The sequence below is a fragment of the Lemur catta genome, chromosome 4, assembly GCF_020740605.2.
Source record: "Lemur catta isolate mLemCat1 chromosome 4, mLemCat1.pri, whole genome shotgun sequence".
Taxonomy (NCBI): Eukaryota; Metazoa; Chordata; class Mammalia; order Primates; family Lemuridae; genus Lemur; species Lemur catta.
Window position 1 is genome coordinate 72,721,218 of NC_059131.1, and position 18,263 is coordinate 72,739,480.

The 18,263-nt window shown below is 49.1% G+C and overlaps 1 protein-coding gene across 9 annotated transcripts in view; it reads right to left on the reverse strand.

The window, feature by feature from the left end:
• CRACDL (CRACD like) overlaps positions 1-18,263 on the reverse strand; it is a 122,922-nt gene that overhangs the window by 18,901 nt on the left and 85,758 nt on the right. For 8 of the 9 annotated variants that reach the window (XM_045550205.1, XM_045550203.1, XM_045550204.1 and 5 more), the window contains 4 exons: positions 16,108-16,243; positions 15,601-15,765; positions 10,518-10,730; positions 4,624-6,463 (listed from right to left, as the gene is read on the reverse strand). In XM_045550205.1, the coding sequence (XP_045406161.1) occupies positions 4,624-6,463; positions 10,518-10,730; positions 15,601-15,765; positions 16,108-16,243 (2,354 nt within the window). The remainder of the gene's footprint in view (positions 1-4,623; positions 6,464-10,517; positions 10,731-15,600; positions 15,766-16,107; positions 16,244-18,263) is intronic. The other variant, XM_045550202.1, reaches the window with a different exon arrangement.

An 18,263-nucleotide genomic window follows, 5' to 3' on the forward strand; every position in this document is an offset into this window, starting at 1 on the left:
AGATGGTCAGGTGGCTGGTGCTGCGGCCGAGGGAGTCAGGGGAGAGAGAACCTGAGGACACAGGTGGAATCTGTGACACGCCTTGTGTGAGGGGGGCTGAGGAGAGGTCACTGCACTGGAGGCTCACAAGGATGAGAAGACACAAGTGGTTGAAGAGCACAGGAAAGGCGGGGAACCAGAGGCCACATTGTTGATGACACTCAGGAAGGGACTGTGAAAGGAAGGATAAGGCTAAAAAGAAACGCAGATGTTAACAAAGTTGGTTTTCTTTAAAAATTCAAGATACATATGAGTATTTATCCAAAAGAATTGAAATCAGGGTCTCAGAAATATTAGCACTCCATGTTCACTGCGGCATATTCAACAAGAGCCAAGATGTGAAAACAACCTAAATGGCCTTAGATGGATGAACGGATGAGGAAAATGTGGTGTATACATAAAATAAAATATTACTCAGCCTTAGAAAGGAAGGTAATTCTGCACTATGTAGCAACACGGATGAACCTCGAGGACATTATGCTAATTGAAATAAGCCAGTCACAGAAGGACAAATACTACGTGATTACACTTATATGTGGAATCTAAAACAGTCGAATGTAGGATTGGTGAAATGGGGAGTTAACTAATCAGTTATGTAAGATACCTAAGTTTTAGAGATCTGTACAATACTGTACTTACAGACAATAATACTGGATTGTACTTTTAAAAATCTGTTAAGAGAGTAGATCTCATATTATGGGTTCTTACCACAATAAAATAAAATTTTAAAAAATTCAAGAGATGTTAATGTATTTTTAGCATGATACCAAAAAACCCCCCAAAAACAAAACAAAAAACTCCCCACAACTTATATTCTACCCAAATGAACGTGACTGTATCTGAACTAACTGTGTCATTAGAGAAGGGTGACAGTCTGTTTCAGCTCCTTTCCTCCAGAAAATGCCTCTGAAATCCAAATACAAGGTGGGCATCTATCTACACTCCCCCGTGGCTTCCAGCTACTGCTGCCTCAGTCTAGTAAGCTCCTGAGGGTGAGGCCTTCATGCCTTTCCTATCTGTTGGGGCCAGCACAGTGTTTGCATACAGCAGGAGTACATTAAATATTTGTTGAAAGAATAAATGCATGAATGAGTACCAGAGTCTAGAAAAAGAGGGTCAAAGACTGCGATGTGTCAGTTTGTCACCAGCCCTGTCTGGAGGAACTGAGCTTGGATTGGAGGCCAATGCTGGTTATCAAATGAGGGCCCCAGGGGAGAATGGCAATTTGTTGATCTACCTTCCACCACACCAGCGTGACCACAACTTTGTAAAGAAGAAATCTCACACCTGCGCACCCAGAAACAAGACAGACTAGAGGGAAAGGCCAACAGGGTAACATCTAGAGAATGGTCTTAGGAGTGATTATTTTTTCTGTATACTTCACGTATTGTACAATTTTTCCACAAGACCCTCTAACTCCTTTGTCCTTAATCTAACCCTGTGTGCAGAAAGCTGCTTTCTGACTTGGAATTTAGACTCTAGGAGGGACTGGCCCAGCAGGAGGATGCACAGTGTCCTGCACAGATGGACAAGGCTGATAACCCTGGGCCATTTACTTCTTAGGACCTAGGACAGATCGGCAAATTGTGGACAGGTCTACACACAGGTCTCTTCTGCGTGGAGGAGCACAGATACAGTACTGGGCTTTGCAGCGACCACTCCAAAATGGTCCCTGCGAGGCTCAGTCCCTGAAGCAAGCTGGGCTCTGCTGTTTATTACAACCACCACTGCATTTCCCTCTGCTGAAGGGTTTCTCCATTCCTTCAGAGAAGGGGACACAGGGTGTAGAAGAGGGGAGGAGGAATAGGCAGGAGTGCTGGGGACAAAGCAGCCTGAGTCCCTGAGGCAGAACCACCATGCACCCATCTGAGAGCTTCCACAATCTGGCTTTATGGTGTGTGCCCTGGAGCGGGAACTGGGGAGACAGTAGACCCCCTGGGAGCTCCAGGCAAGGTACTTGCCACCCATAAGATAATAAACAGCAGTAATTAGGTCTTTCTGGAAAATACAGTAATAATGTTATTAAAACTTTTATTATCTGTATGTTTTATATGAATTGAATTGCCTCCAGCTAATATAATTTGGGAGCAATAAGGATGACAGTAGAAGTAATAATAATGAATTACACTGTAAACAGATCCAGTGTCTAGGGAAGGTCTGGGGGCAGCTTCACTGTTGGGGCCTGGCAGCACAGACCCCAAGAGTCTGCTCCACTGTGCCTGAGGTGGCTCCTCAAGGTCCAGTTGGGACCAGGCACTCACCCTGCCCTGTCCTTCTAGTACCACCCTCTGGGAGGGTTGGTTCCCTGTCGAATGTGGGTAATTCCTCCCCTCCTCTCTTTGCATTCAAATGAAAATCATTATCCATGCCGGTAAAGTAACCTAGTTCTTCTGTTGCTTGGGGATTCATCTAATTCTATTATTTCTGTGGCTTAAAGAATGTTATTAAACATAGATGGACAAGACAATTCTCTTCTACTGTTTAAGCAAAGCTATTAAATAAAAACTATATTACATTTTACAAACCAAAGAAAAATGCACAAGGTCTTTAACTACAGACCATCCCAGGTGTTTGATAGTGAAGAAAGCCTCACTTAGACAGAAGTTATACATAATTAAGAGGCCAAGCATCGCCCTCTGAGGCTTCTTTTCTAGATCTATGAACCTGAGTATCCTGTTCTTAAGTTCTATCCATTCAGCAAGTCCTGGAGAGACACTTTCAATTCCAGGCCATGAAGGTGGACAGCGCTGATACCAGGGTTTCATGTGTACAGAGCAAGTCCCTCCTCCCTTGCTTTTTCAACAGACTTTTGAATCATTCTACATGAGCTTTGATAACCTTGCGGGAAATTTGCAGAGTGGATCATCAGCTACAACTTGAACCTCCCGCAGAACTCCCTCACTGATTATCCTAATGCAGTGGCAGCAACAGAAATCATGGCTGAGCCAAGGGGGTCCCCAGGTCAGGAAGGCCACACATGCAGGCTCTTAGGAACTACCTGAATCCTTGGCTGTCACCATAGAAATTTAAAGCACTTTATATACTGTACTTTTCCTAACTTTCTAGGAGGAAGTCAGAAACGATTAGAAGATCCTTGGATCTGTTTTTATGTTGTTTTGTATGAGCTAATTTTTCCTCCTGTGTGTGCATCCTCTTTTTAGGGTACAGGATTCTCCGAGAGCCACCAGGTTCTATTTCCTCTTGGGCCCACAATGCAGTGCTTAAGCAGAGTCCTGGATTTCTAGTAGCCACTTAAAATAGCCTGAAACATTTTTTTTTTTTTTTTTGAGATAGAGTCTCACTTTGTTGCCCGGGCTAGAGTGAGTGCCGTGGCGTCAGCCTAGCTCACAGCAACCTCAAACTCCTGGGCTTAAGCGATCCTACTGCCTCAGCCTCCTGAGTAGCTGGGACTACAGGCATGCGCCACCATGCCTGGCTAATTTTTTTTTCTATACATATTTTTAGTTTTCCAGATAATTTATCCCCATTTTTAGTAGAGACGGGGTCTCGCTCAGGCTGGTCTCGAACTCCTGACCCCAAGCGATCCACCTGCCTCGGCCTCCCAGAGTGCTAGGATTACAGGCGTGAGCCACCGCACCTGGCCCTGAAACATTTTTTTTTTAAATAAAATTTGCCACAAAAAAACTTCTCCCGAGGGCCCTCATCACTCACACACACACACACACACACACACACACACACACACACACACATATACACACAACTCATTTGTGCAGTTTCATTTTCTGGCACATAGATTTCCATTAATAAAAGAAACCAGCAATGAAAGATTCTTCAGCTCTTCTGCAAATACCCATTTCCAACAGATCTCTCATTTTATCTGAAACACTATAAATAAGAAGTGACAAATGTCAAAAACAGAAAGGTCATTTTTCTCTCTGCGCATGTTAAAAGACAGTTGCTTTCAAAGATTCTTACATTCTGCACCAATCTTAACATCAGCTCCCTTTTGGGACAGGAAGTAAATGCCCATCCTCCTGAGGGGCTTTCCTTTTACCAAGACTTGTGACTCCAACATATGAGACGCTTTCCACGTGAGGCTGGGCCACGTGAACCGATTATGAAATGGGGGGAATTTCTCTTCCTTGGGTGAAAAAGGTCACAAGGACGATAAGGGATAGCAGGGAGAGATGCTTCATTTACAGCCAAGAAGTATAATAGCTTAGGCCCTGGAAGAACTTGCATTAAAATGAGTACACATGTCTTGGGATTTGGGACTTTGCTGAGTTTCTCAGAAGAAAAGCAGGAGAAGAATTTGATTCACTGAGGTTCCCATCTTCTCTCAGGGAATATGCTGCAACATCAGTGTTTACATTTCCCTTGTTACCTTATGTCTGCACGCCTGATTTCTCTGAACTTACACAAAATCCTGATATCATTTCCCCTTCTCTATTCCCTACTCTTAATCAAACATGATGTCAGTGGCACTAAGAGGAATTTTGACTCCTTCCAATTTCCCTGCAACAAAATTTGTACCCGGAGTGGATGTCAAACAAGGTATGTCAACTAATGCGTCTTTCCCCACTGCTCTGCCCTTCCCGGACACCCTCAGCGGGCTCTTACCGGCTCCCCTGCGCAGCGACCTCTTCTCCTTCCTGGGCTCGGGCTCTCTGGGCCCGGCATCGGGGGGCGCAGGCGAGTGCGGCAGGGTGAGGCTCTGCAGGAGCGGCTTCCTGGGCAGGGGTGGTTTGGAGCTGAGCTGCTCAGGTGACCGGGCCTTCCCCTTGCCTTGGTCGCTGGGGGACCTGGCGCCTCGAAGGGCCGGGGCTGTCCCGACGTGACATTTCTCATCTTTCGGAAGCAAAGTCAGTCCTCTTTCTAACCTGACCTCCGCACTGTATCTCTTTACCCCTCTTGCCTCCTGGGCGGAGCTGTCTCGGTATTTGAGAGAGAGGGAGGTGGCCCGGAGCTTGACGGGGAAGGGGTTTCTGTCCTCACCCGGGGACGGCTCCTTGGCGGCCGGGCAGGGCTCTCTCGCGCCTGGCGTGGTCGGGCCAGCCGCGCTGTCCCCTGAGTCCTGAGAGTCACCCTCCGCTGCCTTCTGAGGCTCTGGTTTCCCGCTCTGGGGCTCAGGAGGCCCCTGGAGGTCATCGAGAGCCGCCTCGCTCCTCCAGGCGGGGCCGCTCCTCCCCAGGGGCAGGCGGCCGCTGGACGCGCCGGGAGGCTCGGGCAGGCGGGAGCTGCCCTGGCGCGGCCGCCCCCGGCCCGAGGACACCGAGAACTTCTTCGCGCCGCCGCCTCTCTCGGTTTTCCGCTCTGGCGCTGCCCTGTCTCCCTGAGGGGACTCTACCTGCTCAGCCTTGGGGCGCTCCGGCGGGCCGGCGTCTCTGTCCAGGGCGCAGGGTCCGGGCTCCCTCAGAGGCGACCCCGCAGGGGACCCACCCAGGCCTGTGCTGGCGGCCGACGCCCTGCGCTTCAGGCAGCTCTTGGGCGGTGGCGGGCTCGGGCTGGGGGCCGCGGGGGGCTCTTTCCTCGCTCCCTCCGGCTCCGGCACCTCCAGCGTCAGCTCCACTTCTTTTGGGACATCTTGGTCTGAAAAATCTTTGTTTGGGATATCTTGGTCTGGAACATCTTGGTTTGAGATATCTTGGTCTGGGACATCTTGGTTTGAGACATCTTGGTCTGGGACATCTTGGTTTGAGACATCTTGGTTTGGGACATCTTGATCTGGGACATCTTGATTTGGGACATCTTGGTCTGGGACATCTTGGTCTGGGACATCTTGGTCTGGGACATCTTGGTTTGGGACATCTTGGTCTGGGACATCTTGGTTTGGGACATCTTGGTCTGGGACATCTTGGTTTGGGACATCTTGGTCTGGGACATCTTGGTTTGGGACATCTTGGTCTGGCTTGCCTGGACCAGCTGGCGTCTCCAAGGTGACTGCGGTGACAGTCTCAGGAGGTGTTGTGTCCTCAGGGACGTTAGTAGATAACGGACTTGAGGCATCTTCAGAAGCACAAACCCCCTCCTCAGCTGCGTCTGCAGCCTGGGGGCTTGGGCCTGTGGTGGACAGCACCTCCTCCTGGTTCTTGCCATCGGGACCAGGGTGCAGTGAGCCTTCTGGCAGAGAAGGGGACTCCACACTGGAGGCGGGGACTGACACAGGCTCAGTGACCTCTGGGGTGGCCAGGCTGCTGGAGGGCTCATGCCCAGGGGAACTCCCCTCCTCCATGCTGGCACTGACTGCCGGGGAGTGCTGCAGGCGGGTGCGTCTGGCTCGGGCCCCTCCAGGCTGCAGCAAGGTGGCAAGTGGCCCAAGCCCAGGGCCTCTGCCTAGCACCACATCCTGCTGCACAGAGCTGGGGCTCTTTTCCTTGAGAGCTTGGGGTAGTGGCTTCTCCTCGAATTCCTCCTCCTCAAGGGTCCAGGTCAGATCACTCAGGCATTCAGACTGTGCACGCTGAGGGCAATAAAGATAGAAATTGTCACTACAGCAAATATGAGGAAGCTATGACCTCCCTGTTTTCCTCAAGGTTTAATATGGTTTAGAGAGCTGCACTTAAGTAGACATACCCACACAGGTAATTCTTCTCAATCCCTCCCTACTGGTCTACTTGGAATCCTGGCTCCCAAGTTCAGCAGAACAGTGGCAGCTATGCCCTCAAAATAAATGTGGCCTCCAGCCCATCTGCCGGAGCCTCAAAACCAGCAGACTAGAAAGTGAAGCAAAGGGAAGGGGACTGATGGAGGCTGGGTGTCTGCCACACTTTGTGCTCTGCACTTATGTCATTTAATCCTTGGTTCATCCCAGTGAGGAAGGGTTTGTCATTCCATTTTTGCACTTGCGAACCAGGAGCTCAGAGAGGTTGATACTTTGGTCAAGGTTGAGCCAATAGGTGGCCCAGCTAAATAGCTGGCGCTTGCCCTGTGACCCTGAGTTCCTCTGAGCCAGTCTCTCCGGTCAACACTCTTCAGGGATGTGCCCTCATAGCAAAGCCAGACTGGTTTTCCTAAAAGATGATTCCGATCATGTCAAATACAGTCAATAGCTAACCACAGCTTATAGGATAAAGCCCCAAATTTTCAGCTACATTCAAAGTCCTATATTCTCTGGTCTTAAGTTGTTCTTTCCACTACCTACTCAGGTCAAATCAAGACCCCAACGCTGCACGAGACGCTTGGTCTGAGTGACTGTGGGGCTCTCCCAACACCTCCAGGATGCTCCACCAGCACCAAGGCCTGTTTCAAACTCTGCCTGCCAAATAGGAGGTCTTGCCTGCCCCCTGCAGCCACCATCTCCCTTGTCTGGCCTCCTGAAGCCCTACTGGCTTGAAAACCATACACTACCTTGTAGTATTTTTCTTCTGAAAGATTCTAGAATTCAGATTCTAGTCCAGCTTCCTCCTTCTTGTCACAAAGTCCATTCCTGCTCTCTCAGGAAGGGAAGGAGATCAAGGTAGTCACGGATCAGTCAAAAGTAATATGTGAAAATGACCAAAAGGTTGAGGGTTGATCTTTTTTTCATATCATTATACCCCAAGAGTCACTCAGGCTGTTCCTCTCTCTTTCCCTTTTTCTAAAGTAGAAAATGTGACACTCAGGGGTGTGTCTGCAATAGGATTTTTTGTTGTTGTTTGTTGTTATTTTAACATTTTTCAGCTGGTATCTGCTTGCTAAGAGAGCACAAGATGACTGGGATGTTTGTGATAATACCTAAGCTAACTCTTGCCAAAATGCACAAGCCTATTCTTTTGGATTGAAAAAGAGGAAGATGTGCAAAGAAATCTACAGCAGAAGAATTTTCAAAAGCTGTAGGTTCTTGACATTGCGTGTCACTGCTCGTTTGCTGCTACAGGAAACTGTTGATGTGGAAACATTTTTAGGATGTGGGTCATGTCTTAAAACTGTCAGTCACAGAAGCCACAAAAGGCAGCAGAAGGTGCTGCATGGCCAATCTTTCCCACCCTCGGGGCAGTGAGGGAGCATCTGAAAGCACCTTGATCCCTGAGAGGAGGCCAGGCCACAAGGAAGGTCCTCATGTTTGGGAAGAGAGACCTCATGACCAAAGGGCAAAGGAGGCTGTGGACACTAACGGACAGAAGCCTCCAAGTTAGGGCCCAGCAATGAATGGAGGGACGCTGGTGACCAGTGCCCAGTTCGGGAAGCATGGATGCCCCTGAGAACTTAAGATATCCATGCCTGCCCCTCCCAAGCAGGGACTAGAAAAAGGGAGAGGAAAGATATGGGAACAACAAGAGTTTAAATCAAGGAATGACTGAGTTTACATGTTTACCCACACTGACTACATCAAATTTTCTGTTATTCTACAAAATGGGATTCTTTTTTTTTTTTTTATGAGACAGTCTTGTTCTGTCACCCAGGCTGGAGTGCAGTGGTGCTATTATAGCTCACTGCAGCCTCAAACTCCTAGGTCCAAGTGATCCTCCTGCCATGGCCTCTCAAAGCGCTGGGATTATAGGCGTGAACCACCACACTTGGCTTAAAAAATGGGATTCAAGAATTAAGTCAAGTTCAGGCCGGGCACGGTGGCTCATGCCTGTAATCCTAGCACTCTGGGAGGCTGAGGCGGGTGGATTGCTCGAGGTCAGGAGTTCGAGACCAGCCTCAGCAAGAGCGAGACCCTGTCTCTATTAAAAATAGAAAGAAATTATCTGGCCAACTAAAAATATATATATAGAAAAAATTAGCCAGGCATGGTGGTGCATGCCTGTAGTCCCAGCTACTGGGGAGGCTGAGGCAGTAGGATCACTTAAGCCTAGGAGTTTGAGGTTGCTGTGAGCTAGGCTGATGCCATGGCACTCACTCTAGCCCGGGCAACACAGCGAGACTCTGTCTCAAAAAACAACAACAACAACAAAAAAAAACACGAATTAAGTCAAGTTCAAAGTAAAGAAAGAGGGTTACAGCTCTGCCCAGGGGGCAGTGGGAGGGGATGCTGCATTTCCATCTAAGTGTGAGCCTGGCTTCCCTCTGTCACCAAGTCCTGGCCAGGCTGTGGCTGGTTACACATGCCCCTGCCAGAGCAAAAGGCATCCCTGTGGGAATAAAGCACAGACCTGGGGGCCGGAAGGGAGCTTCCCTGCACCTGGCCCTGTGGTTTCACTCGGCACGAGGACAGGCAGGTCTGGAGTTACTGGACCTCAAGTCCCCACAGCGTGTAGCCTTTAACCATCAATGTGCTGGATGCATAAGCATATACACAAGTACCCTGGTCCCTGGCTGACACATTAGCCTGAAGTTGACCCACCTTGCTTCTTCCTCTAGCATTAGTCCCCTCAAAAGTCAACCCTGCTGGCACGAGTCTAAAAAGCACCTTCTACGTGCCCAAAGGAGAACACGCTTTCTCCAGGGAGCCCCTGAAATCCTGAGAGGCACCAGCCCACTGCTTCCAGCCGAAGCACCTATTTTGTCCTGGCTACTTCATCAACACCCCACAACTGTGTCGTGAGGGAAGGACAGAGGACATTAGCCTGTGAGCATCATTTTCTCTGTAGCCAGGCTGGCCCCACAACCTGCTCCTCGCTGTCTCCTGGGGTGAGGTGTTGTGGGCTCTGTCAGGCAGGGGAGATGGTAACAGCCCTCTGTGGACCCTGAAACCACTGGTACCACAAACCCAAAGTATTCCCCGGGCCAGTTTCTCAGCTTTGGAGGTAACAATGTCCTCAGGCAGTGTACCTAAAGAGGCGTCTGTCCTTACAGAGGCAGGATCCCCATGCTACTAAGTAGGTCCTTGCTCAAGGCAGGTGCTCACTCCAGTGGTTCAGCTTCTTCTTCTGTCATTCACTGATTCATTAATTCACTCATTCATTTGTTCATTCATCCATTCAACAACTCTGTGATAGCATTGTTCTAGGGGCTGGAAGTATAGCTGGGCCAGTCTCAAATGAGACTGACAATGACCAACAGGCACATACGTTTACAAAGGTCATGTCAGAGTGTGGCAAGTGCTCTGAAGGAAGTGAATGGTCAGGCTGAGCTCCTCTGGGGAGAGGACCTCTGGGCTGAGACCCCAAGGCGCAGAAGCAGCCAGTCAGGAGAAGAGCATCTGGGCAGGGGATACAGCGTCCCAAGGCCCAGGGCCAGAGACAGCCTGGGGAGCTCCAGAAGCAGAAAGGAGGCCAAAGTGCTGATTAAGAAAGAGGGTCAGAGAAGTTAGAGAGGTGGGCAGGGCTTGACTCTGCCAGGCCTGGGGTACGGACTGTACACTGAGGGCAACGGGAAGGCCACCAGCATACAATGCATAGTAGGTTCTTGGAAAGTGCATGAGGAAGGAAGGAAGGAATAAATGAATAAATGGAGTGTTTCTGCAAGGGAGAGATACATCTGATTGATGTTGAAAAAGATGAGCAACTCCAGCTCCTGCAGTGAGGTCCCCTCAACTGGAGGGTGCTCAGAGGGGTCATGAGACCCTGTGGGGGGAGAGAGGAAGAGAGGGGTTAGGGGGTGCTGAGCCTGCCCGGCCCTCCTCTGCATGGAGAACAAAACCCAATTACCGACGACAGCCGCCTCATTTTACTCGACCGCTGGTTGCGGGGCTTAACCAGGAGCTTGTGCTTTGCCGCGGAGTTGTCCAGGCAGGAGGAGGATTCTGCAGGATGACTGAAGTCAGCCACAGGCGCCAGGCTGCCATCTGAGTTCCGAGGGGAGGCAGATGTGTCACTTGCGTGGTCTGGAGACAGTGGCCGGGATGAGGACACTAAAGAGACCTTCATGGGACAAGAAACAAACACAGCAGGCATTAACTTCACGATGTGAAACAGGTACAGCCCACATAGCCACTCTCTCCTTTCACCATGCTCAGTCTTCTCTAGCTGTCCCTCTAGCTTCCAATTTGCCTCTCACGGGGTCCACATGGGATACTCCCTGCAGAGAGTAGATGGCTGGGAGTTTTAAGTGCTGGGCCAAGCCCGGGACGCCTGCCACTCCTTTCCAAGGCCATGCGGAGAACCTGCGTCTCAGGCTCCCGCGGCAGGATGGATGGCTCTGCCCTCGTCCTCCTGCAGCAGCCAGCACAGGCGCTTCAGCCAAAAGAACCTTCTCTGACGAAACAGACCAGTCCGACCTGTCCAAGGGCAGAGTCACCTGGTCCGATCTCTGGAAGCATAGAGGGAGGCCTGGAGGTGTCATTTTAGAGGCAGTGGCAAGGATGTGCCAAGCCCACCACCCCACATTCCACCTCTGGAGCTGCGCTGGTTCCCTGCTGAAGGTCTCTGTGTCCTCATGTGACCTACTGGAGAACTCTGGCTTTAAGTTACCGTCTGTTAAGTTATAGATATTTTACTAGTTTATACCTCATCCGGGAAGAAGTGATCATCAGCAAAGAGCAATCATGTCACTGGGGGTGGGGAGGCAGAAAGGGGATGCTGGCAGTCACATGGAAGAATGAGGGCCACACCCTAAGATACCTGCCCACCGAACTCGGCAAGCTCCAGCCAGTGAGGTCTAAGTGGGCTCTCCTACAAAGACACACATCAGGATAGAGCCTGCGGCACCCACGAGCACAGTCAGCCCAGATGAGAGGGAAAACCCGGGAGGTGCTCGGCTTTTGGTACAACTCTGCGATCTCTGAACACACAAACAACAAACAAAGGTTTCTATCTGAGCATGGCGCTGAATATTAGCATAAAGCTTACATTTCAATTTGAGAACATAATTTTATCACCTGCCGGTTCAGTAAGCCCTCGTGAAAACAGTCTCCTCGCACGTTTCTTTTCTACAAACTGGGAACCTCACACACAGGTGCCCAGTAGCCTTTGCTAAACTGCACGGGGAGCCAGAAGGATGACACTAGTAGAGAGACGAGCTCAAACACAGGGACTGTCCCTGCAAAGGGACGACCTCAGAGAGGAACTTATTTTCCCTGTTCACATAAAGGTTCCTCATATTTTCTAATGAAAGTGTATGTTTATCCCTAAACTGGTAGCATACAATTACTAAAAAGAGGGAGAATGAGTAAGAAGTAGACATAATCTATTTTGGCTCTCTTCTAGCTACTCAGATACTTACAGGAATAAAGCAAGAAAAATTATGTTAAAAATAAACCACACGACTCGTGGCCGCAACTACGTCTGTGCCTGTGGCTTTCACTTCCACTGTTACAGCTCATGACTCAGGAAGTCGCTTTAGATTGGGAGATCAATACCTTTCCCAGATATCTTCCTGAAAGGTCACAAACAGAATGTGCACATTTCAAAAATCATACAGTTGCCCTGGTCTAGAGGAACAATGTCCAAACATTTGGAAATTTTTTTTTCCCACTGCCTGGGACCCATGAGAACAGACAAGATGAGGCACTTCGCAAAGGCAGTGACTCTACGAATGAGAATAATTATGTCATTTGTGACAACATGGGCCTTCAGTCCCCCTTCATAAACCCAGTACCTGAAGGCAACAAAGGGCAAACAGCCCCTGCTCCTCCTCTGTGTGGGTTGCCTGCGTTTGCACTGCCCGGGTATAGGGTCTCGGGCTCAGGCCCACTCTGGCTCCTAGGCTGGGGGCCCTTGGCATGGAGCTTAACTTCTGTGACCTCCGTCCCATGTGCAAACCCTGCACTGGCTGTGGCGGCTGATCACCTCCCAACCCCCGCCCCAAGGGAACTCAGCTCCTCTGTCCTCAGAACCCTCACCTCGGTCTCCACTGTTCCTCTGAGAGCTCTGGGGCCTGGAGAGACACATGCCTTCACGACCAATGACAATCACCAGTTCTGTCTTTGCTCAATGATGTGACTACATGGGGTGGGGTGGGGGTGGGGGTCTTGGGGAGGAGGATGGGGCCGGGAAGCTGGCTTGCGTCTTCATGAGTGGGCTGGCAGCATTCAGAGAACATTCACAGCTGCATCGCTTGCTCCTAGTCACCCAATTTTTCCTGAAATCTGCGTTTCTGGATGATTCTATAAGCAGAGGCTTTAAGTCTAATGTGTGGCCTTTTGTTGGGGGTAAATGGCTCAATGGACCTGAGGAAACGGCCTGGGGTTCAGAAACTGTTTCTGGGGTGATCCTGGGTGACAGCTGCTTTACAGTGTTTGTCCTCAAAAAGAGGGGCTCAGCCACCGAGGAGGAGCCGAGGGAGGCACCTGCAGGCAGGGCAGGAAGACAGGAAGCAGGGGCGGCTGTTGTGGGTAGTGATGAGAAGCCCACTGGCCCTGCTGGGAAGCACAGGGACTGATCTATCTGATCTCATTTCTCCTCCCCCGAACCCTCTGAGGACACAGATTCCAAGAGGTGAGGAAACTGCCCAGGGCCTCGCTCCATAGTGGTGGGGCACGTATTTGTCCCTTTGTCACCAGAGCTGTGTCTCTCTACCACCTTCCCTTCCCTCATCCCCAGGAGCAAGACAGACTTGTTTATCACCTTCTACCCAGTATTTCCTATTAAGCAGGAAACCTAGACTATGACCGGATAGATGTCATTTTACCTTGAAAATCACCAGGTAAAGTTTCACCGGTTGTTATCTCATGTGGTAATGAAGTTTGAAAAAAATTCCACATATTTTCTGAAAACCTTATTTTGCCAGGAAATGTCACCTTGGCTATATCATCAAATACTTGCTACTAAACACTTTTTTTTCCACAATAATCTGAAGTTTCTCTGTCAAGTATGTAGGCCTGTATAAGGTGTCACATAGAAAAAAATTTAAACAGCCCATAATCCCATCCTTTTGGGATTTAAGACACCCTTGTATCAAATGCCATGTGTTATATAAGCACACCTTAAAGGGTGTATTGTTTTTCCCTCTCAATCAGCCAACTGTGCACAAAAAACTTTGAGGCCTCAAATGTGATCACTGTTTCTTCAAAACCACAATGACAAAGATTAAATTTTTTTTTTTTTTAAGTTTCAAAGACCCCACAGTTTGGTTTCCTATGAAGCTAGTGGCTTGTTCATACTATCCAGCAATTGATAAAATCTCAGAACATTTTTTAAAAAATAAAGTAACCACAGGAGAGATGCCACGAAAGACAAGGTCAGCCCTGGCCCCAACGTGAGTGGAATTTGTGCATCCTGGTGCCATGCGGTTGGGAGCTGGGCTCGCTCTTTAATGATGAAGAGGGTTAGAAACTATCTGTTCTTCCTGCCTGTTCTGGCTAAAGGCAGAGAACAGGATGCTGTGAGAAGAGGGATCTGTGGGATGGGAGGAGGCACAGTCAGTCAACACTGAGGAACAAGGCAGCTCCCAACAGACATCTCCCTACCACGTGGCCCGGAAATATACAAGTCACATCTGCTCCCAAGAAGGGAATGCGGAAACGGCACACCTGAGTATGTTAAGGTGTTAAGGGGTACGAGGACAGCTCGGTGGAGTTCAGGAAATAGGCTACACCCTCCTTCCCCTCCTCCCTCCCTTCTCCTCAAGGCTGGAGAGCAGGCATGGGTAGCCCACCGTCTTCAGACCCCACTCCTGGAGTGAGGAAGGGCAGGTTCAACCTGCAACAGTATCTTGGAGGAAATAATTCTCTAACCAGCTTTGTGTGAGCCCCCCAAGCCTGGGGCTTACTTAAAGTCAGCCAGACCACAGTCCTCCTTCTGCCTTTTCATCAGTGACACTCTGGAACTCACACCTACGCACAAACATTAGATCTGGCGAGGCTTCTAGGCATCCCAATTGAAGTGGCTGTTGAATATCATTCAGAGCAGCACAAGATCTGCAAAGCAGTGGCTCACAGTGGACCCCCCACTTTACTGTGAACAGCCCCTAGCCCAGGCCAGAGGTGACCGCGTTCCAAAGATGCAGGGGGCAGGTATGTGGCTATAAAAGATAAACTCTAGCTTTTATTTGTTTTTCAAGTGTCAGCATAACTCAGATAACTCCAACTCTATCCACCCCCACAGCAAGACTTTTCTACATGAGAAACATAATAACCTATTTTTATCATTTATGTACAATTACCTTGTATGGGTGTTAAGTTTCTTACCACAATAAAATAAAACTTTTAAAAGCTGGCAGCACCACGAGCTATGTTGTAAATGTGTGAGAAAGAGCTCGATTCCTCGGCCTCCTCCTCTGGATTCTAACAAACGTAGTATGTTCCTCCACCCTGCTGAGGTCATGAACTCCTCTCCTGTTTGTCAACCTATCCCTGCTGTCCTGTTCGCCAGCAACATACCTCACATTGCTACCCCTAAACCACCTCATTCTAGCGATCATAAGACTCAGACTTGAGGGCCTAGATTAAGTGTTATATGTTTGCTACTCCCCTCTCCCTTGGGCCAGTTGTCATGATAACAGAAGACAGACATAAAGGTGTTTCCCTTCTTCCTTCTTTAAAATGGGTTGTGGGTCTGGCCATCTGCTCAGACAGGAATGACTAGGTATGGGGTTGATTGTATCAGACCTGTCACCATCACAAAAAATGTTACCAAAACCACATCTCCTAACCAGACCTGAATTTCTGCCCGAAGAATGAAAAATAAATACAGTGCTAGGGCTGACTGTAGGTGCCAGTGGCCTGGCCTGCCACAGGGTGCACAGCCCCACCCACCCATGGAGATCTCAGGGGGACATACAAGGATCCCCTGAGCTCTGGTGCCATCTGCGGCAGAGGCGGGTGTGACACCCAGTGGGACAGGCTGCACTTGCCTTTATGGTCGGGCCGAGACTCACGTCGTGCAGCAGGGACATCTCCGGCGGGCTCCTGGGCAGCCCGTCGTCCTCAGAGCTCATGCCGGCATCTTCTCCCCGCTTGGCGGGAGGCACCCCTGGGGGAGGCGGCGGCCCCATTTTCACATTACACTGTATTTTTAACTAGATTGGAATAAAGAACATTTGTTCTTATTTTCATCAACGACATTTACCAGCAAATCCCCTTGATCCAATTCATTCATTCAGGAAATGTCTCCGACGCCCTTGCGTGGCACAGAGAACAGAACAGAATGTGCACCAGCTCCCTGGCTGCCATCTCTCGCTCACTCACTGAAGAATGAGTCAAGATCCAGCTGTAACGCATTCAGCGTGTCTTGGGAGGGTTATGATGTGTGTGCGATTCTACTTTACAGGGTATAAAATAAACCAAGCAGGAATCATTCGAACACTTCTCAATTGATATTTGACAGACATACCAAGTGACACAGCTGAGGAGAGGTTTACCTGCAGAGCTTTAATCCGATCAGACACATTTTCTTGGGAAAACACTCTCACGGGCCGAGCAGGGTCCTGTCCGGACTCAGGAATGAAAATACTGTCATGTGAGAGGGCCCGGCTGCCCAGCGTGCCCCTCGACTCCCTAGGATAAAAGAGCTGCTGTGAGATTCTGCCCACCTGCGCCTCTTCCCTGCCCCGGGGGACTCGGAATGAGAAAGGGGGAGGTGGGTTAACGGCACACCATACAACACACCCTCTGCTGCGTTTGCTTGTTGGTTGTCCCTGACTTCAGTTTAGCCCCACACTGTCCAATGCCACAGCCAAATATTAGGAGCATTGTAGAGCTAGGAATTTTCCTAAGAGATCTAAAGGTTGTGTGAATTCTTTAATTCTTTTTATTGATGGAAAAACCAAGGTCTGGCGAGGTGTGAGGTCCGAGACAGCAGGCCTGCAGAAAGGGAGGGCTGGCAGGGCTGGGATCTGAGGAAGCCTGTCATGGATGCCCGGGGAGGGGGAGACCATGCCTTGTGGGCAAACACGCAGCTCCTCGGTGGGCAGGAGGCTGTGTTTGCACAGCAGGCTGAGGGCCTGCCTGCCGCACAAGATGGTCCAAAACACACATCCATGGCTGGTTTGAAATGAGAGCTACAGACCTGCAAAGCCATGGCCTCTTTTTATTACCTGGCACCCTCCGTGCAACCCTACCTCTGTGCCTAGGTCCTGGAGCACAGTTGTCATCACCACCCCAGCCCCTTTCCCAGCTCTGAGCTCAAGGATCTGATTTGGAACTGAACCCACAGGACATTCACAAAAGTCCTGAGAGGATGTGGGAATGAGCCATCAGATTTTCCTAGCAGCGGTGGCTGCCTGAACAATAGGTGGAAGGAGATGATTGAGGCCTGGATGATGAGGGAAGGAAAGCCTGCCTCTGCGCAGACGGCATCTTGTGCGCACCACCCCCACCCCCATCCTCCGGCCTTCCCCCGCCACCCCTCTCCCCAGGCATCCTGTCCACTGCGGGGCATTAGGGTTTCTGAGGTGTGGCCCTGTCCCACTGCAGATCAAACTGTGTTGGTTGCTAATGCTTCCTTGCCATTAAACTCCTTCCAAGCCTGCAGTGAGGCATGGCTCCCAGAGGGTGTGTCTTCACATTTCTGGGTGGGAATCAAGCCAAGTGAAGGAACCAGGCCCTCCCTGCAGAGGGCAGCTCTTAACCCAAAGGTCACACATGCACCTGGAGTCCCCTCCTACAGTGGACACTCTTGGACACACCCTCTGGAAACCACAACCACTGCCTAAATACCGCATTCTGGGTGTAGCTAGGAGCAGAGCACGAAGAGGCTCCACAAAAATACAATGGCAAGAACACAAAATGCCACAGGTACAAGGCCATTCAATACAGCAATATTTATAAAAGCAAAAGATGGAAACCAACCCAAATGTCCCACAGGTGGTGTCTAACTGAATAGTATATGGAATGTCATATAATACAGGACTCTGCAGCTGACCAAATCAGTGAGGAAGATCTTGATACTCTATACCCAGGCATTGTAAAATTACACTAAGGGAAAAAATAACAAATGGTGCAGAACAACATTCATGGTGAGTTTGCTCTGTGTGGGAAAAAGGAGTACGAATAGATATATGAATATACATGTGTGTGTTTGCTTATATTTCTAAAAATAAAAATAGAAGGATAAACAAAAAATGAATAAAATTAGTTTTCTTTGAGGGACAGAAAAGACTAGATATGGACACAGGGTGCAAAGTTACCTACATTTACAATTTTGTCTTTGAAACTATGTGAATGTTTTACATAATTAAAAGATAAAATCAAACAAAACAGGAAATGAAACAATCTCTAAAACTAGAAAACAAACAAAAACAAACAAACCTAATTCTATATGAGATTGTAGGCATGATCACACAGAGGAAAGAATGATTTCAAGTGACTTTGACTCTACATCCAGAATAGGATAAATCCTAATAACAACAACAAAAACTCCAAAGATATCAAATTGCACTCAGTAGTGCCAGTCATAACATTAGTAGTAACAGTGACAAGAATAGCAAAGATATCAAATGATACTCTGTAGTCTTCTTAGTAGTAACACTGATTAAGAGTGCAAAACAATGTTTATAGTATATAACTTCTGTGTAGG